At 33.0% G+C, this 21,532-nt stretch overlaps 2 protein-coding genes across 3 annotated transcripts; both read right to left on the reverse strand.

The window, feature by feature from the left end:
• Positions 1-3,697: 3,697 nt before the first annotated feature.
• On the reverse strand, positions 3,698-5,191 carry LOC138126391 (brachyurin-like). 2 transcript variants are annotated; one of them, XM_069042178.1, is made up of 7 exons: positions 4,817-5,191; positions 4,734-4,764; positions 4,530-4,662; positions 4,324-4,481; positions 4,135-4,221; positions 3,945-4,081; positions 3,698-3,893 (listed from the first exon to the last, which is right to left on the reverse strand). In XM_069042178.1, the coding sequence occupies exons 1-7, from the start codon at positions 4,877-4,879 to the stop codon at positions 3,726-3,728; spliced, it is 777 nt and encodes a 258-aa protein (XP_068898279.1). In that variant the 5' UTR covers positions 4,880-5,191; the 3' UTR covers positions 3,698-3,725. The 2 variants fall into 2 exon arrangements, with proteins under 2 accessions (XP_068898279.1, XP_068898278.1); XM_069042177.1 differs by having other exon boundaries at positions 4,530-4,680; positions 4,817-5,177.
• Positions 5,192-14,008: 8,817 nt separating this feature from the next.
• Positions 14,009-15,248, reverse strand: LOC138126654 (brachyurin-like). Its single transcript, XM_069042430.1, has 6 exons — positions 15,090-15,248; positions 14,860-15,041; positions 14,641-14,807; positions 14,496-14,582; positions 14,297-14,436; positions 14,009-14,245 (listed from the first exon to the last, which is right to left on the reverse strand). Exons 1-6 carry the CDS (start codon positions 15,150-15,152, stop codon positions 14,084-14,086), a joined length of 801 nt encoding a protein of 266 aa, XP_068898531.1. The 5' UTR covers positions 15,153-15,248; the 3' UTR covers positions 14,009-14,083.
• Positions 15,249-21,532: the final 6,284 nt, after the last annotated feature.

Raw genomic sequence — 21,532 nt, forward strand, 5'->3', positions numbered from 1 at the left:
AGAGTTTTTTTAAATTTATATTCTTAGAATCTCTTGCTCATTTCGAGTAACAAATTGGACTTCCTTTCCTAAGTACGTTCACTTGATTATCAATTTATCCTAAATATTAAATATTTACCTAAGTGTTTTTTGAAATCAATTGGTTTTTGTTGTTAAAATGATTTGGCCCAAACCAACACTGTTTACAAAACAATAATAATAATAAATTATTGTGAAGAATTTCATTTTTCAATTGACTACTTTTTCGTCTTTTGTATTTATAGAAATATGAATGATCCTGTTTTATTTTGTAATTATTGTACCTTATAGAATATCCATTCTTAACTCCAATTAATGGACAAATCATAGGTAAAGAAAACTAAGTGACACCATTCTTAAACGTCACACTTTCGTATTTAGGTTTGTCATATTTTGTTGATAGCATCAAATCTGCAAATCGATATCCTTAAATCAAATGAAAAATTACAGCCTGGAAAATGTTTATAAAATGAAGGAAGAGAAATTGGTCAAATAAACACTGAAGAATGTGAAGAATATTAAAATAAAATGGATTAAACCAGTACTGTTAAATTAAATGTAACAAAATTTTCCAGAATAAAACAACGTATTGTACATTCTATTGTACGTTCTAGATAAAAAATAAAATCTGTAGATAAAAATCACAATTTATATCGATTGTAATAATTACGCAAGAGAAATCTAGAGATTTCACGAGACATGAGACCGAAGGCTGAGCGATTTTATCGATTGACAGTTTTTCCATACAAATTTCTGGAAGGTAACAGTGCTTGAGTTGTTAAAACAGAAAATTGTTTCAAGAAATTGTTCGAGTATATTTCGGCGAAATAATTTTGTGATTCTGGATGAATTTTATTGTTCTTTATTTATTTAACCACTCGTTGAAACAAATAGTGTTGCTAGTAAATAGTCAACAAATGTAGGTAGGTATTTCTTGCTGTCAAAAAGAGAGGCAAGTTTTCGATGTCAAACTGACAAAAATGACACATTCAGGTATACAATCGCTGGCCAAAAAAACTCGTACACAGATGACAGAACAACAGATCCAAAAATTAAAAATTTGAGTTGTGTAAACGTCGTTTTTTTAATAAAGGTTATGTGTGCATAGGTTTGATTTTTTGTTTGTCCAATAAAATGGTACGTTTATCAACACCAATCCAGCAGCAATTGCCCGTATCGAAATCCCCTCTCTTAAACATTGCGCTATAGTCGGTTTAGTATGCTATTCGCGGATAATGGCTATTACTCCCTTGGATGAATTAACCCACTCGCCTGCGGCTCGTGACACAAAATCATCCTCACGAGTAATAGCCATCATTATCCGCTCATTGAATAATATAAAGAGCGATCAAATTAATTTGTAATCGAGTTATCCATGAATCCGAAATTGTATGTCGTTACTTGAACTCCACGCTCCAATAAATACAGCTTGAAACACAGGTTACATCTCGACATATCAATCGCAAAAGACATACGGATTCAAATCTATGGATACCTCCATTACAAATTAATTTGATCGCTCGATAGTTATTTACGTTATAAGTCCGTCGCCTCGTCCATAATGTCTAAACGAGTACCTGTTACAAGTACTACCGGAAGTGTATCGTAATGTATTTTATTTCATACCTACTGGAAGTCTGTTCTCTATCATAATTTTATTTCAAAACTTAAAAAATCACATTATATTGTGAAAATCGCATCACCTTTTATTCCTGTGGCCGTTGCTATTGTTTTTTACATTAAATATTTTTTGATTTTTTCACTTTTCAATGTCAGATTTGATTTATAAAAATAAAACAGTCCGGTAGGTGTTAGTGTTACTTAGCGACACTTTCCGGATCTGATACTGTTATAAGTTATAACTCACCTACCGGACTCAAATTGATAATGTAATCGAACATCTACCGGACAGTATGAAATAAAAGTTATAAACAGTCTTGAGAGATTCATAATTAAAAAAAAACTATCGCGCGTTCAAATGAAATCCTGGGCTGGGAAGGCGTTGGAAACCGTCAATTGTTGTGCTTTTCTAAAGTGTAAATTAATTGGAGCATGTTGACAGCTAACCTAAAATTCGTATTTTAGAAGCAAATATCTAAGAGCACCCTTGCTGCAAACAAACATGTTCAATTATGTACCGACTGCCGATTAAACAAACAAATGTCATTCGTGTCAAACGGCGGGAAATTCAAACTTTACACTGTTCTTAGCAGTTTACTATTTCCAACGCCTACTCAGCCCAGGATTTCATTTGAACGCATGATAACACGTGTTCAATGAAAAGTTCATCAAATTGGCTTTGATCTTTGTCGCTATCTTTGTCTAACCAACTTAATTTACGATGTTGTTGTCTTTTATAAAATAAAGTCAAAGCCAACTTGATGAACATTTCAATTGAACACTTGTTATTTTTGAAGCGGGCCCAAACTCAATTAATTACAGATAAAATAGAAACAATAGATAGATAAGTGATATTTTTCTATAAAGTATCTTCAATTATGCAGAAGTTGGGATAGATTATGTTGTAAAGAAATACCTACACATTTTAATAAATAAAAATTAAAATGACCACATAATAGTATTTTTTGTTCGACACTGTCAGAATTTGAGAATTTTCTCCTGTGGATTTTGATAAATTTGACAACTTGTCAAAACAAAACGTCAAGCTAATTTTAAAGATTTTCAGCGATTTGGAGCCTTTAGGGGGCTCGTCGAACAAAAAAACGTTGTATTCAACTCGTTCTTGTGTAATTTGGGCTTTTTTGGCACTCGTGGACCTTTAAAACTCTCGTTTCACTCGAGGTTTAAACTGACCCACTCATGCCAAAAAAAGCTCAAATTACACACGAACTCGTTAAATAAACTACATACTATTATGATATAAAGGAAGCCTTTAAAGCACGCGCGACAAATTTAAGAGCACGACGCGTAGCGGAGTGCTTTTAACTTCGCAAGTGCTTTAAAGGCCCTTATAAACGTGTATCATACGCTATTTTTTATGATATCTGCACTACAATCTGAAAATTATAACAAAAAAAGTAAATTGAAATACCTTTTTCGAAGTAATCTGTGTCATTAACCGTTGATATAGAAATGATCAATTGTTGTTGTTTTGTTGCTATTATAAATTTTCTATAAATGTTTATTTATCATTGTTCAAAATGTAGGTGAATTTGTTGTTACCTAAGCAACCCTTAAAGCTTTAGTGTTTTAAAGGCCCTTTTTCGCACGCATTTTACTGTCAAAAACAGGGATTATGATTAAGGTATAATAAAATAGTATATTATGATACAAGTTTATAAGGAAGCCTTTAAAGTACGCGCGATGAGTTTAAGAGCACGACGCGTAGCGGAGTGCTTTTAAAGTTGCAAGTACTTTAAAGGCTCTTATAAAGGTGTATCATACGCTATTTTTTATTATAACTGCACTAAAATCTGAAAATTATAACAAAAAAAAAAGCAAATTGAAATACCTTTTCCGAAGTAATCTGTGTCATTAATCGTTGATATAGAAATGGTCAATTGTTGTTGTTTCGTTGCTGTCATAAATTGTGTATAAATGTTTATTTATCATTGTTCAAAATGTAGGTGAATTTGTTGTTACCTAAGCGACCTTAAAGCTTTAGTGTTTTAAGGGCCCTTTTTCGCACGCATTTTAGTGTCAAAAACAGGGATTCTGATTCAGGTATAATAAAAAATTTATTTAGTTTAGTTTTGCGAAATTACACTCTTAATCCAGTCGACATATGAAGCCGTCCTTGAATATCCTGATGGCTGTGTAATGTCACACCCGCCTGCGCTGGCCCAACTGGCTATACCAACGTGGATGAAATTACCACTTTCGTCCTCCATTACCAGAGGATCACCGCTGTCGCCCTACATTTAACACCATTTTATTTAAAAAATCTTTTTTCCATATTAACTTACAGTGCAGATTCCATTATTCCTATTTTCTCTTGCGCACACCGTTTCATCCGGAATTGCATCTCCCCAAGACATTCTGCATTCGATGTTAGAAATCGTCGTCAAGTTGATATAGTACAACTCACTTGTAATACCACCCCCTCAAATAATTAAAAATATATCGCAAATTTTAGAAAAAAAAATAAGTACGTACAGTCTCCCGAGCTGCCCCATCCACTAACAGTGACACTCATATCTCCTTCCAGTTCTTCAGTAGCTAAGGATATAATTTCAACATGAGCTGCAACAGAAACAATACTTCAAAGAGTGCTTCCAGAGATATAACATTATGTTCAATTGACAAGTATCAATAAATTTCTTGCCCGATTCTGTAAATAAATACCATCAGGTTCAATTCCGTCGTCGATTCTTACAAGACCAACATCATTCTCGAGAGTTAGGGAATTGTAATCTGGATGTACAACGGAATAGTTCGCTTCTCTTGTTATCCCACCACTCACGAGAGAATTTGACCCGAAACGTAGAGTGAACGACGTTGCCCTAAAAATATAATTTTAATTGTTATTTAAATAATTTGAATTTAAATACCCATCGACACAACGTGCCCCGGTCAAAATCCATTTAGTATCAATTAGAGCACCTCCACAGAAGAACTCGCTGTCTTCATTATAAATGTAAATTCCAACTTGCCACTTAAACTGATCTTCTTCGGCAGCATTTCCTGCAATAATACGTCCACCTAGAAAGTGGTTAATAAAATAAAGTACTATTAAAATGTTTCAAACGCTTTACCAAAATGTCTGCTGATGGGAAGTGCCTTTCTCTGAAAAACTGACATTTTAAAAGCTTTCAATGGTTTCACAAAGAACTCTCACCTGCTGCAAAGGTCCAGCCCACACAGTGGCGATAAACAAACTAGCTAGTATAGCCAGTTTCATTTTGTCAAATGAAATTATAAATGAAGGAATGATTCTTGACTTTTTCGTATTTGTATGTCTACGTGCTAAGTGCTTATCTAAGCGTTAACCTTTTTGGAATCATCTTTTCAAAGAAAAACTTAATAATAGATGTCTACTTTTCTCTAATCAATAATCATTTTTAAATCTAAAAACACTTACGTTAGAACTTTTAAGAATTATTTTATCAAACGACGTGGTATTAAACGCCATTTGAAAACAATATATTAAAATTTAACACCATAATGATATAAAACAGATGTTCAAAAATCAGTTTTTAAACATTATATTTGAAATTCGTACTAAAATCTGTAGACAATAAAATTATGTCACTATTTAATCAATAATTTTAATGACATACACTGACCGGCACAAAAAACGACTCATTATGATTTCTTTAATAAATAATCTTGAAATTATATTTGTGCTTATTTTTCTTTATTATAGTTAAATTGGGATATTTTCAATGATCGGGAGTGCTATGGTCACCATGGCAACCGAATTGTTTTGTTTAAATAAATTATTAGAAAATTTGCGCTACTTCCATGTTGTGCATTTGTCGGTTGATTTACGTGTTAAAAAATTAAATTTGGCAATGCGAGATACTAATTCAAAATGCTGTTCAAATTTTGGCAATTTTTCATAACATAAATTTTTTTCTAAAAAATTACTTTTATTTTTTTTTTTCATTAAAATTTTATTTGCTGTGTTTAATGTTTTGTTTGTCGGATATTCTTTGGCAAAGAATAACTTAAATAACACTTATCAATATAACATGATATCAAAAAAATGTTCTAAGAGAATGAATTACTTAATTATATTAATAAAATTCAAAGTGAGTCGTTTTTTGTACCGATCAGTGTAGTTTCCTGCACTGAAAAGAATAAAGATCTTATACATTGAACTGTAATCTAAGATAACAATTTTTTTCTGTACTAGGTATATACATATATAACCGGTGGTAGATTTCAACCCCTAGACACTCTTACAAAAATGTCTAGGTTCTAACGTTAAAATTGTTGAAGATAAAGCATGTTGAAGAGTGTACTACCACCTTTTAAGAACTGCAGATAAATGAAAATATTTTACGTTGAAACAAACTGTCGGGCATTGTTGTCAAAACGAAACTAAAGCCACCTTTCTATCTTTCTAATACCAATATTTTCTCTATAGCAACAATTGTTTGCTTCTATTATGACATTCATGACATTTGTTATACATTGGACGTAAATTGGAATCAATTAGCCAAGAATGGCATTTACTAATAGTGAAAAAATCGTTACCTATGGTATTTTTTGCCAATTTTTGATGTATCTCAAATTTTTATTGTCAAGAGCCTTTTGAGATCGGAATCTGCCACTGATTAAAATATTTATGAAACTATATGAATCACCCTGTATGTGGAAAGAATGATAAATTTCTTGCTCTAATCTTTTGTGCAAGCCTTCATTTAATTTTTAACTATGTATAATGTCTGACCTAATCTATCAAAAACATAAAGTCAAAATGTGTTACCACGAAGGGCTGATTTATTGCAGCTAAAGTAAAACTGAAATAATATACTCATATTATGTTATTAGGATCAAAAATAAAGTTTTATGTGCTGAGGCTGGTAGTTTGTCTGGTTTTAATATGTCACATTCAGAAACGAATTTGTTAAAATTTGAGTAAGGAATTTCAAACGATTTAGCTAGTTTACTTTATCTGCCTCTCATCAGCGGATGTAATAACTTTATCACTTTATCTGCCGCTCCTCAGCGGAGATGATATCTTTATCTGTCGCTAGTCAGCTCGTCAGATGCCTTGACAATGAAGTGACACTTTAGCATTATCAGTTCCAGCAGTATAATGTCATATTTTACTGACGTTTGTAGAAAATAGTTATTTATGTATTAAGGGCATATTCAGGAGATTATGGCACGAGGGAATGTTTAAACCCCGAGGAACGAGGGCTTTTAAATTCCCGAGGGCCATAATCGACAATTATGCCCGTGGTACATACAACGTTTTATTCTATTTTATAATTTCCAAAAGATTCAAACAAATATTTAGTATTCCTTAAAGGAAATCAACTAAAAGTTGTGTCCATGCAAATTTAGTTAGCTATTTTGATGTTGTTAGGGTTACTGTGTATATAATGCATGATTTTATTTAATCAAATAATGTTTGATACCATTGTTTGAATAATTAAACCAACCGTTGCTTGGCAGATTTTTGACAAATCCGGGCCATAAAGGCCAATTTATGTCCTCATTTGGGGGCGTCTAAAGACGATTATTGACCAAAATAGAATAAAACATTTTTCGTTCCACGTACAAAAATTATTGTCGCCATTCGACTGGCACCAATTTAGTTGCATGAGAAGACATGTAAATTCAACTGGCACTACTCAGCTGGCAGCACTAATCATTAAACCAGTAAAGTAGTAAACCAACGCACTTTTTGGCGCTATTGTTTTCTGTTTAAATTCTTCTGATTAAAAGTTGACCAAATTTTAATGACAAATTTCCGTGAAGCAATCTGAAGTAATGAAGAATTGATGTTTTCACAATTTCTGAAATTCTAAAGAGAAAATTTACACAAGACATCAATATTTAAAAAAAAAATAAATTCTGAGCCAGTTGAAAATTGATCCAACTGTGGAATGACTAACTGGTGCCAATGCATGTGTCCGACCTAAGACTTTCAGCTTTTATTATTTATTATTTATGGACCGATTTTTGTGAATTTGGGAAATAAGTATTCTATTCAATGAAGAATAAATTAATGGTAATAAAATGCTCGATTAATAAAAATGTAATTTTAGAACATTTTCCCTTATTTGAATGTACATACATAAAACTAGTGTCCGATTATTACTCACTAGAAAAAATGTGTCTACAAAGAAGATTCATTGAAATTAACAAGAAAACATCAATTATTTCCTCAAAAATGTGCCAAAATTTTCGAAATATTCAAGTCAAGTCGCTTTGAGATAATTGAACAATTTTGCGAAAAATTTAAAAAATTAACACGGTTTTTTCCTCTTTTTCTTGTAGTACGACTACCTTTGGGGGAAGGATTTTTGCGGTAGTCATTGTTTATTGTTGTTCTGCAGTTTAGTATAAACCTTAAATTATTTCATTCAGAAATAAAGGGAGTTAAAATGGCGTTTTTAAGACTGGAGGTACTTGAGTGTATAACGCGAGATTAATCTCCACGCTTTAAATTATCTATCTGCTAACTTTTAGAGATACAAAACCTAAAAGTCTTAGGTGCGACACCTGTATATTGGTGCTGTTAAATTGCCAAGAATCTTTGCAGGTGAAAACCTACCATTAAGGGTCGCAACTTATTAGTTAGAGTGCTGCGGACCGCTCATCTCCTATTTCGAACACTTCGTGAGAAACAGTGACAGTAGAAGCGCAAAGTATATTCGAACTTTTTAAACTCGTAACGGGCCGCAGGATGTGCTTCACTACTTCAGACGAAGTTGCGTGTATGGTAAAGGAAAAATGCGTTATGTGACTCCCGCTAAAAAAATTCCACAAGTCTGAGTGCAAAAATATTCTCAACATTGTTCATAACGATTTACGAGTATGATAGTAGGAGCAGTTAGTTGCCGCAGCTGTCTTCCGATAATTATAATTAAAGTACCAAATAAGACTAAAATAAATTCTTAGTTCTTTACAGAACACGTACTGAAATGGAATGCCGAAAAAGGCAAAAAAATTAGGTCAAAAAACTTTGGAAAAGATCATTTCACACAAGGCTACATTGACGCAAACTTATTTAACTTAGGTTAAAAATGAACTTAGCACAAACTCAACAGCAAACAAGGAGATCCTTATTAAATTTCCAAACACCTAAAAAAATAATACCAGGTGTCCATGCAAAAAGTTCAATGGGCTTATTTTTTGTGTTTTTAACATTACATATTTTTGACTGTGAGTTAGCACAGCACATAGGTACGGATAGTTATCTTTCAGGTAATAAGTAATAACTTAAGCGCCAGTCGGCCCCAGGCACACTCACTTCAAATTTTGTCATCCCCCCATTTTTAGTACCGATTCTGAAAAGAGCAGTGGCGGCTCGTGACCTCTGGGTGAGGTGAGGCCAAGCGTGAGGCGCATATTTTGGAACATTTAACAACGACATAACTAAATCAAATTGGGGATTCATGTTTGATGGTTGATCTACCTATGTTACCTTACCAAAAATCAAAAATGTGCACTTAACCAAATCAAAATAACCACGGAAAATGACACAAAGGTGACCAGCACAGAACAAATTATTATTCAAACTGTTACTGAATTATATTAGTTGGCGCGAAGGCGCCGCGTCGCGACGGCCCGCTGGAGTAATAAACTGGCGTGATCTTTACGTCATTTTTGGGGGATGATTTCCTATTGGTTAACAGGCGCGCGTTAAAAAATATGGTGTAGCTCAATGCAAGCTGCCAAAATTGTAGTACGAGAGTCAACGATGCTCACCGGGAGGCCCCGAAAATTTCATACCACCTAGCAGATAAACCATTCAATGGGAGTCTTTTTTACTCTGGAATTAGACCATAATACGGATGCGCACAGTGACGTAAGTGATGGTGACGTATAGTGAAATTTTTTTAATAAACAATTGTCAGTGTCAAAATGAAGTAAAAAACCATACTGTACCACCCTAAAATTTGGACATATGGACCAGCTGTATAACAATTTGACACCAAATCATGGTTAAGGTTATGTTCACTTCACTTCCCGTACCTTTCTTCCGTGAATTCATTTTCAAAACAAATTTAATGAGAAATCAGGAGAAACCTTTTAGAATTTGAAATAAACTCTCGCTCGTTAGGGCGCAGGCTCAGTTACAGAAAAAACTGTTGACACTCAATGTGACCAATCGTATTATCATGAAAATCACAGTTTGGCTCATACCAACAAGACAACGTTTTGACAATTGTTTATTAAAAAAAATCAACTATAAGATCGGCCTCGATTTGTAGTAATTGACGCGGCCACTAGTGGATGCGGCGCGACGATAAATATTTGAATATTTCCCGTTGCACTGGGAGCGCTGGATTTAAAATTTATCGCTCTCCAGTGGAACACAGAAAACAAAATAAATGCTTTGGATACTACTCCTGATATTCTTGCTAGGATTTACTAGTTTGAAAATATATTAAATTATAAAATAATTATAATATAAAAACAAATCTGCAAAATACTAATTCTTAAAAATAAATTTTTATTTAAATTCATGCTTAAATGAGGATGAGGCCCGGCCTCAGTTGCCTCACCTGACGAGCCGCCACTGGAAAAGAGACATCTGTTTCTTAGCCCTGTGTAAAAGACCGATATGTTACAAAGGAAAAACTTTGAGATATTCCACTTTTAGATTTTAAAAAATGAATGTTTTTATCAATTGGAAATTTCAAGTTGACCTAATTAAAGCAATGAAAACAAATTAATAAACCACTCAAAGCTTAAATGGGAAAGAATAATATACAGGGTGGTCCCGATATAACCTGCCAAAAAAATTCTGGGTGATTAGAAGGATCTAACAAGTCCAAAAAACCCCCCTTCGTTAGGTCCAAAATAATGGGGATAAATTAGCCCCTATCCACACCCATTCGACGCTGCTGACCACAAAAATACGTACCTACTCAGGAATTAATTGTTGGTGTTTGTAAGGATGACAGTATCTAAGCAACATAGGTACCTGTATCGTTTATGACAAATCTCAAATCTGACAAACTAAATCAAATTAATGACATTTATTGAAAACGCTGTAGGTACACTGCGTGCGTTAATTCACCAGCTTATTTAGGTACAAAAGCTGATTTTGTAGACTGAGATGAATGAGTAATAAATAAAGTGGTGTTCCTCAATGTGTAAATAAATGTAGAGGTAGTGTGTGCAAAATTGTGGAAGATCTGTGTAATAAGAGTATCGTCTTAATTGTGGTTAAATAGCCAAAATAATGTATTGAATAAATTTATTTACACTTTACATATTCGTACTTTCAACTCTAACTGAGAATATCTACTAACTAATGAAAGGTAAACTAGACTAGAAACATTATTTTATAATAAATGTTCTGTGTGCCTTCCGTTGGCATTTAAGCACATTTGAGTACGCTGGTACCAATTTTCATAAACAGAATTCAGCATTTCTGGGTTTTTACGAATCCGGTTCGCGGCGTCTGTTACGCGTTTCTGGAGTTGGCTTTTTGTATTTATTTCAACTTCGTATACCAAATCTTTCGTGTGGCCCCAAAAATTAAAATCCAGAGGGGTTAAATGGAGGATCGGGGACGCCATCGTATTGGAATCAGTCAGAACCAACCTCACATAAATGCTGATGTAGCTCCACAAAAGTACAACGAGACGGAAGGACTCCTTCAGGAAAACGCTCGCCGTATGGTCGCCTTGCCGGTCTTGAATTACCACGTGTTTCGCCATAGAGTAAATGCAAATCGGCGTATTCTTGTTTCGTGAATTTCATAACTTTTTGAAGGATTCGCAAATTTAAAATTAAACTTGACAAATGTCATAGGTGTTGCAGGTATCGTTGCTAAAGAAATCGCAGCCAAGTAACCAGAATTACCTTTTTAAAACCGATTAACTCATTAGCGTACAGCAAATTTTGACCAAATTTTCAATTATTTTTATCTCGAAAACGAAAAGACTTTTATTGGAAACTTTTTTTGTGTATGAGTTCTACTCATCGTCACCTATTACTGGATTTCTTCTGGCAGGTTATATCGGGACCACCTGTATAATTATGCAACTAACAATAACAAATACATACCAAAAAAATATTTAAAAAATGTTGTTGCACAGTCTAGGACTGGTTAACTAACAATAACAAATACCAAAAAAATATTAATAATATTTTTGTTACAATTCCAATTTACAATTTGGTGGACTGGAAATTCGCCGCATTTCCGATATTTGCCTCCCTGCTTTCCTATCTTCAATTCATGGTGTTAAAAAGCTTGTTTCTCTATTACTAAATTCAAAGGATAATGAGCTAACTATTCACCACTATCATGAAGCTTCAGCAGCCACGGATGTAAAAAATGAGAATGAAAGACCAACAATTCCACAATTTCAGAAGAATTGGGATAATATCAATATCAAACGAATAATTGCCAATGACTTAATTTTTAATTCACCTAGATACTTGGCTCGTTTTAAGGCTTTGCAATGCAGAGAATCAGGATCTTGGTTACATGTAATACCTTCTCCTAATATTGGTACTTTTTAGATAACACTTCCTTCCAAGTTTGTATTGGTCTAAGATTGGGTTGTAATATTTGTACACCTCATATTTGCAAATGTAGTGCGAAAGTTGACGAAATTGGCATCCACGGTCTAAGTTGTTCCAAAAGCAGTGGTAGATTTTCCAGACACACTGAAATTAATTCTACGATATTATCAACCGGTCTTTGACTTCTATTTATGTTAATTCAACTTTAGAACCAAACCGACTGTCTCGGGATGATGGAAAACGCCCAGATGGGATAACTTTAGTACCATGGATTAAAGGTCAACCTTTAGTTTGGGACGTTACTGTTGTAAATACACTTGCAGACAGTTACGTTTTGAAAACATCTGAAGTTTCAGGTTTGCCGCTGAAATGGCTGGCAAACGCAAAAATAGCAAATATAGTTCAATTATTGTCAAATTACCTGTTTCAAGGTTTAGCCTTTGATACCTTAGGCCCTTGGTGCAAAGAAGCCATCGATTTCATTAACGTCATCGGAAACCGACTTATTGCGGAATCAGGCTATTCAAAATCAAAGAAATTCCTTTTCGAGAGGATTTCCCTTGCCATTCAACGTGGAAACGCTGCAAGCATTCGGGGCATTTTTCCAGATTCCCCATATAATCGGAAATTTTTGTATTGTAAAACAAAAATGTTATGACTTAAGTTAAATATAATATTTACAAATAATTAGGTAATAAATTTTCCAATATTAATTAAAAAGAATGTTCAAAATGGTCACCACTTATTCTTTAAATATGTAATAGCAGAGCTGATTCTCAAATTCATGTTGAACTTTTGAAAATGTTTTGATGTTAAATATTTCATTACGTGCTAAAAAAAATAGGTAAATCACATCCTCAAGTTTATAATGTGAAGAACACCACGAATAAACCGATCCGAACTAAAGTGTAGATTGACAGTTCTAATTAGAACATGTTAACAGCTAACCTACAATTTATAAACAAAAAATCTTCCTGTTTTTTCTTTCTCTGTAATGTTTTACCTACCTTAAAAATAGAATAACTAGCGATTTCTATTCTCCAAGCAAATATCTAAGGGCACCCCTTTCTGAAAACAAACATGTTCAATCATGTGCCGATTAAACATAAACAAAAGTCATTTACCCTGTTCCAAATGGTTTACTTTTTTCAACACCTACTCAGCGCAGGATTTTATTTGAACGCATGATACATATAGAGATAAAATTGCCAAAACTTATTGATAAAATTAATAAAAAATATTAATGTCAATCTTATTGTACGAGTATGTATATTAATTTAACTTTGCCACACAATTTTCATTTTTGTGTTTTAAATTTTGTTTTTCTTTTTAAAAATTATATTGCCTAATCACCTTTTTGTGATTTAAATTAAGTTATTAAAACGACTCTTATTCACCCTTTATCGTCAGTCAAACTTTAAATCAGTATCACATAATTCAACAAATGAGATAAATATTTCAGCACTAATTTTATCATTTTGATTATTGTTTTTTTTTTTTTGTACTTAATATACTTTTCTTAAATGCTAAAGCTAAAGTGATCTTTCGAACTTGAGTAAAGTGAGAAAGTAACACGGATTGTCATTAATGTAAGTTTTTTTTTTTATTATTAAAAAATTATTCGTCTAAGACCAAATTCACAATAAAAATTTTTGTTTGTTATTCAAATTCGCCTTACATAAATATTATGCGCCATTTTTAATACACCCTGTATAAATTTCTTTTTGTTTTTAGTTGTTTTCTGTTACTAATTTATTAATTTCTATTGTTTCGTTACCATTAACTCCTCATTCATTAATCAGAGATATCTTCTGTTGTTTAGTTTTGTGCATTGAACTAATAACAAGTTGAAATAAAAACAAAATTAACCGATTTTATTCATTTATTTTTTCATTAAGAATTATTTTCAATTTGCATAAAAAGATATAATTATATTATTTTAAGCAATTACACTGTCTATCCAGTCGCGATAAGCGGCAGTTCTAGTATATCCTGATGGATGATCAGTTTCGCAGCCACTGGAGCTCACCCAGCTAACAACACCAACATGAACAGAGTTACCACTGCCATCATCTGTTACCAAAGGACCACCACTGTCGCCCTAAAATATCAAGAGAAAAAATACATCAGAGTATTTTTTCAATCAACTCACGCTGCAAGTTCCTTCTGTGCTCGGGCCAACAGCACACACCATACCATCGAGAATCGTTGCGTCACCATAAATGGCTTTGCAGTCATCGTTGGAAATTGTCTTCAAGCCAACAAAGTTAAGATCGTTGACAACACCATCCCCTTCAAAAATATATACGTAGTATTAAAAAATATGTGTATTTAGATAAATGAAGACTTACAATCACCGCTTGCTCCCCATCCACTAACTGTAACATCTAGATCAGCACCAAGCGTGCTGCTGGCCAAAGGAATGACCTTGATGTGATCTACAAAAACAGAAATACATTTCTAAGTACCTATGTACTATGTTGCGCTTAATGTTACCGTTGGTTTTATAAGCAGCATCTATCCTGATAAGACCAATGTCGTTCTCCAGAGACGAAGGATCGTAGTCAGGATGCGGTACAGAGTAACTGGCGCCCAAAGTCACTCTATTGTCATCATCATCTACAAGTGAATTTGATCCCAAATGGAGAGTAAATACTTCAGCACTGAAAACACATGAATAATTTTTGCGAAAAGTGTTTTTCTTTCCTTTCGTACTGGTAGACACAATGGCCAGCAGTCAAGACCCAGTTCTCTGCAATCAGAGCACCCCCACAGAAAAATGTACCGTCGCTGGTATCAAAGTAGACTGCTACTTGCCAAGGGAACTGGTTATCTGCAGCTACATCACCTCCTACAATTCGTCCACCGAAATGTTTCTTGAAGGGAACTGGTTTCTTCTGAAAACTTCTTGTTTATTTTAAATATTTTGAAGAAAACAGTTTTACCTGGGTAAGGGGCACAGCCCAGATAGAAACAACAAACAAGCAAATCACAACAATCGACTTCATTTTGGTAAATGAACCGAAGGTGGAGGTTTTGCTATTTATATCAATCTTATATCTTAAATTATTGTTAGGAAATGAGCGATAAAATTGAAATAAAAACCATTCGATGTTTTGCTCTATCTATTTTAATTCAAATAGCATTCCACTGTTTTAGTAGTGGAAATATTCAATCATGAGAAAAAAAATGAGAAATGATAGGTGGGGAAATAACGTATTCGCCCCATATCTGTTTACCTTGTAAATGTAAAGCTTAACTCCCTCAACTAATTATGTAATACATAATTGTTTTCAAATGTCTTACTCACTTTGTATATTATAATGTGACAAAATATTGAATTGCAAGCGAATCCTTTAAAAAATACAGTCGTCAATAGATATTTTTTTCATGTTTCCTGTGTTTATCCACTTGTTGAGAACATTAATTTCTAATTTCATCGTTGAATTTGAAAATTGATGTTACGAAATCGATGATAATTTTGATAAGGTGTATTAAAACGCCAAACAAACATTTCTACAATCTTTAAGTTGCTTAACTACTTTTTTTTTGATGAACAAAGGTCTACTTTTTTTCATTTCGTGTATACCCTGACGAATGATCATTGATCAGTTTCGCAGCCACTGGTACTTGCCCAACTAACTATACCAACATGAACGGTGATTCCACTTGTGACTTGAGTCACCAAAGGACCACAACTGTCACCTTACACAATCATAAAATTACAACTAAATCAAAAAGATACCTACTTTTATTGAATATAACCATTTTTTTTTTCAAATAAAAACACAAATCCACCAATCACAATGCACCCTTGAAGGAACCAACATGATTTTATAGCGACAATTTAATTCATACACTAAAAATCCCATAAGTAGTGGTGTTTTTGTCACTATGTCAGCGAAAAAGGTTTGCCCTAACTTTTCCAGCGACAAAACGGAACCTAACGTTTGAAAGCGTCTGATTCTAGTAGGTCTGGATCATAGTGATTTACGTATTCATTAAATTATCTTACCGAATTACACTCAAGCTTTTTTTTTGGGGTCGAAGTAAACTTGACATTTATAATTCGAGTTTTGTTGACTGGTAATTAAACTCAAAAATTTTTTCAGAGGCAGTTTTTTTCGTTAAATTGCCAGGCAACAAAATTCTCATTGAAATGTCAAGTTTACTTCGACAAAAAAAATCTCTCGTGTAATTATAAGTGATCAATGATCATCTTTTTAATTTTCTGCTCTTTGTCGCTCAAGTTCGTCTAAATTATCCATTATTGTAATATTTTTCATATACAGTGAGTTTTTTTTAAGACTGGCCATAGGTTTTTACATGCTAATTTTTCAACCCCCTGTTAACTTTTGTTCTGATGAAAATATTCAAACCATTTTTGGAACAAAGTTGGAAGATTTTTTAAACTATCAGATAGATTACAATTCAATATCCCAAACTGTCGAAAAAGTTGTGAAAAAAATATTTTTTAGCGCGCCGAAAGCGTCCAAAAGTGGAGATCGTCAGGTGCTGGTTAAGCCGACAATGGCGCTACTCTGGCGGCCGCTCGACGTACTATTATTTCGGCGCCCTAAAAATATTTTTTTCACAACTTTTTCGACAGTTTGGGATATTCAATTGAAATCTATCCGATAGTTTAAAAAATCTTCCAACTTTATTCCAAAAATGGTTTGAATATTTTCATCGGAACAAAAGTTAACATGGGATTGAAAAATTAGCATGTAAAACCCTATGGCCAGTCTTAAAAAAAAACTCACTGTATAATACAATAAGTGGTCTAATTTTTTCCAACAAAATTTGTCATTTAAGACATGAGTAGCTTTTGCAACGAAAATTACACGAGTCAACGAAGGAGACGAGTTGACGAGTGTAATTTTCCAAAAGCAAATGCAAATGCCTTAAATGACAAATTTTGCAGAAAAAATTAGACCACGAATTGTATTCGACTTGACAATTCACCGAGAAAATTTTTATCGAGTTGACCTATTAAATTTGACGTTTCATTTTGACATAAATTTTTTCGCTGAAAAACCACTAGGTGTTTTTTCACTCAGCTGGTTGTTTTTTCACTCTGCTCGGTGTTTTTTCATATATAATACAATAAGTGGTCTAATTTTTTCCGACAAAATTTGTCATTTAAGACATGAGTAGCTTTTGCAACGAAAATTACACGAGCCGACGAAGGAGACGAGTGTAATTTTCCAAAAGCAAAAGCTACGAATGTCTTAAATGACAAATTTTGCAGAAAAAATTAGACCACGAATTGTATTCGACTTGACAATCCACCGAGAAAATTTTTATCGAGTTGACCTAATAAATTTGACGTTTCATTTTGACATCAATTTTTTCGCTGAAAAACCACTAGTTGTTTTTTCACTCAGCGGGTTGTTTTTTCACTCTGCTCGGTGTTTTTTCACTATAAATCAATTTGATTGGTCCAAATTTGAAAAATGCTGCAATTCGATTGGTTAAAAATTTTCGAGTTGGATTGTCATATATAATACAATAAGTGGTCTAATTTTTTCCGACAAAATTTGTCATTTAAGACATGAGTAGCTTTTGCAACGAAAATTACACGAGTCGACGAAGGAGACGAGTGTAATTTTCCAAAAGCAAAAGCTACGAATGCCTTAAATGACAAATTTTGCAGAAAAAATTAGACCACGAATTGTATTCGACTTGACAATCCACCGAGAAAATTTTTAGCGAGTTGACCTAATAAATTTGACGTTTCATTTTGACATCAATTTTTTCGCTGAAAAACCACTAGTTGTTTTTTCACTCAGCGGGTTGTTTTTTCACTCTGCTCGGTGTTTTTTCACTATAAATCAATTTGATTGGTCCAAATTTGAAAAATGCTGCAATTCGATTGGTTAAAAATTTTCGTGTTGGATTGTCATATATAATACAATAAGTGGTCTAATTTTTTCCGACAAAATTTGTCATTTAAGACATGAGTAGCTTTTGCAACGAAAATTACACGAGTCGACGAAGGAGACGAGTGTAATTTTCCAAAAGCAAAAGCTACGAATGCCTTAAATGACAAATTTTGCAGAAAAAATTAGACCACGAATTGTATTCGACTTGACAATCCACCGAGAAAATTTTTAGCGAGTTGACCTAATAAATTTGACGTTTCATTTTGACATAAATTTTTTCGCTGAAAAACCACTAGTTGTTTTTTCACTCAGCTGGTTGTTTTTTCACTCTGCTCGGTGTTTTTTCACTATAAATCAATTTGATTGGTCCAAATTTGAAAAATGCTGCAATTCGATTGGTTAAAAATTTTCGAGTTGGATTGTCACTATAAATCAATTTGATTGGTCTAAATTTGAAAAATGCTGCAATTTGATTGCTTAAAAATTTTCGAGTTGGATTGTCTTATAAAATTAATGACAGGTTTTACTGTCAAAAGAGACGTGTCACAACAACATAGTTTCGTGGGTACCGCCATATTGTGACACGAAACGCATACCTATTTGCATTATAGTACAGGGTGATTTTGAAAGTTGTGCAGATATTTTAATCACGAGCTGCTGGCTTCATGTAGAACTAGGAAAAAATATTTAAAAAATTCTATGTCAAAAAATAAAATGACATTTTTTGAGCTACTTTTTTTTTTAATTGCTTTTATTTTTCTACGTTGTCCTACAACCTCGTAGGTAAAATTTCGGCACATTTTAAAAATACACCCTTGTATATCATGTTTTATAAAATGTACGCCAATGCGAAGTAACCTATAGGAAATCTGTTTTAAAACAAAGAAACCGCATTGGTGTACGTTTTATAAAATATGATATACAGGGTGTACTTTTAAAATGTGCCTAAATTTTACCTACGAGGTTGTTTGACAACGTAGAAGACTAAAAGCAATTAAAAAAAAATTGTAGCTCAAAAAATAAATGTCATTTTATTTTTTGACATAGGATTTTTTAAATATTTTTTCCGAGTTCTACATGAAGCCAGTAGCTCGTGATTAAAATATCTGCACAACTTTCAAAATCACCCTGTAGATATTATAGATGAAATATTGGCAGTGGGTGATTTTTAAAATTTTACATCTATCCGTTTATACAGGGTTATTCACCGTAGAGTTCCAGCGAAAATTTAATGTTATGCAACATAAAATACCAAAAGCTCAGATTGCTAGATACCATGTTTAACGTTTTTATTCTCAATGTAACGTTATAAGAAGAATAATTTTATGGTCTGACATAATGAAAAATTCGTACGTTTTACACGATTTTATCGTGTATTCAAACGATAAACGATGAAAAAACAGACATGATTCTCATTTTTGTTGAGTGCCCTAAAAATGCTGTTCAACCTGCACATGTTTAGTCTCAAAGATATCCAAATAGGCCTATTTCTAACGTTTTTGTCTAACGTTGATTTCATCCAATATTTCTTCGTATAACCTTACATGTCATTTTGACTTTTAAATTTGACTGCTTTGATTCGTTATTTGTAAAACGTTAAACATGGTATCTAGCAATCTGAGCTTTTAGTATGTTGTATTGCATAACATAAAATTTTCGCGGGAACTCTACGGTGAATAACCCTGTATTTAATGGACATAAAATAATCTAATCAAGTACACTGCTGTGCAGAAAAATCGCGTACATTTCAAAAATCAAACAATCAAGTTTTCGAGTATTTTTTGCTGTGTAAATGTGGATTTTGACATTATATTTGTAAATAGGTTATAAACTGTCACTCACATTGTCACTATTTTATTAGTTATTAGGAAAATGAAACATTTACTTGACACTGACAAATAAAATGTCAAAACCAACCTAGACCGGCTTAATACAGCGAAAAATAGGTGTACGTGATTTTTCTGCACAGCAGTGTACTATTCCAGTTTTGAATAATTAAGGATTAATTGATTCAAACTTCCTGCACATCAACTAAAATCGTGCAGATTTTCATTCTGGTTATACACATATTTAAAAAAATAATAATAACAGGATATAAAATATAATTGACGGTCTAGATAAAAAACTAAATTTATTGATAAAAATCACAATTTTTATCACTAACAATGTTAGTTTCATCTAATGCTTTAATAATATCGAATATATTAAAAGGTGTTATCTTCATACATTAAATCCGAATACATGGGCTTTGATTTTGATGATAATTTAAAAATACATTTGATAACTTTTTCGAGTGTTTTGCATCCGCTATTTGTTAATTTGTAAAAATAAGTCTGATAAAACTTTGTGTTATCTTAATTGGTTATTATCCACTCATCACACCACCAATTTCCAGATAACACTTGTGCCAGATACATATTATTGTTACAAAATCTGTTTACTTTATACATTCAATTTTGTTGCAGACCTAAATTTTACCATATTTTGGAGGCTAAATATAGACTGATTTACATAACTTTCTGACCCTAACGAAATTTCAATACAGCCAGCCAGTTTGGACGTCCCTCACAACAGTCTTAATTATACAAATTTCAAAATAGCAGTAGTCGACAATATTTCATTTTACAAAATTAAGGGACCACCAATAAAAATTAAAATTACTTTATGAAAATTTCCTTAATCGTAATAAAATTCACACACATTAAGTGTATTTTTCATTATGTATGGTATGTACGTCAAAAAAATATACAAATTCAACGTAATCTAGCTAAAAAACTAAAAACAGTCAAAATTTCGAAAAACAATAAATTGAAATGTAATTTTAAAAAATCATTAACGTAAACTAATAACTTGTGTTCCCGCCTCTGATTGCTATACACTCTTGCATCCTTTTTGGCATTAAAAGTATGCTTTTAATGAGGTTTTGAATGGTCTGTTATGGTATTTGATACCACTCTCGTATAAGCAAGTTGGACAGCTCTTCAAGATTAATTGGAGGTACATGAACACTTCTAACTCGTCGGTTTATGTAATCCCACAGGTGCTCAATGGGATTTAGATCAGGGCTTTTCGCTGGCCATTCTAGACTGCATTTCTCAAAGCAATTATTACAATATGAGCAATGTGTTGTCTTGTGTTATCGTTCATAAAAATAGAATTAGGATCAACATTTTCAGCATATGGCTGTACATGAGGTACAATAATATCGTCCCTATATCGTGCTGCCGTCATCGATCCATTTCGCACTATAACTAATTGTGTACGACCATTGAAACTTATTCCGCCCCATACCATCAAAGATCTTCTTCCAAATTTATCAACTCCACGAATGTTGCACTGCACGTACCTCTCACCAGGTCTTCGCAAAACGAGAACATGACAATCGTTATTGGAAATTTGAAATCGGGACTCATTAGTGAATAGAACTGAGTCCCAGTATCTTTCATTCCATAACTGGTGGTTTAAAAAGAAAGATAAACGATTTCTTTCATGTAAGGCTGTCA

Source organism: Tenebrio molitor, chromosome 3 (genome assembly GCF_963966145.1).
Source record: "Tenebrio molitor chromosome 3, icTenMoli1.1, whole genome shotgun sequence".
In the NCBI taxonomy this organism is placed as follows: domain Eukaryota; kingdom Metazoa; phylum Arthropoda; class Insecta; order Coleoptera; family Tenebrionidae; genus Tenebrio; species Tenebrio molitor.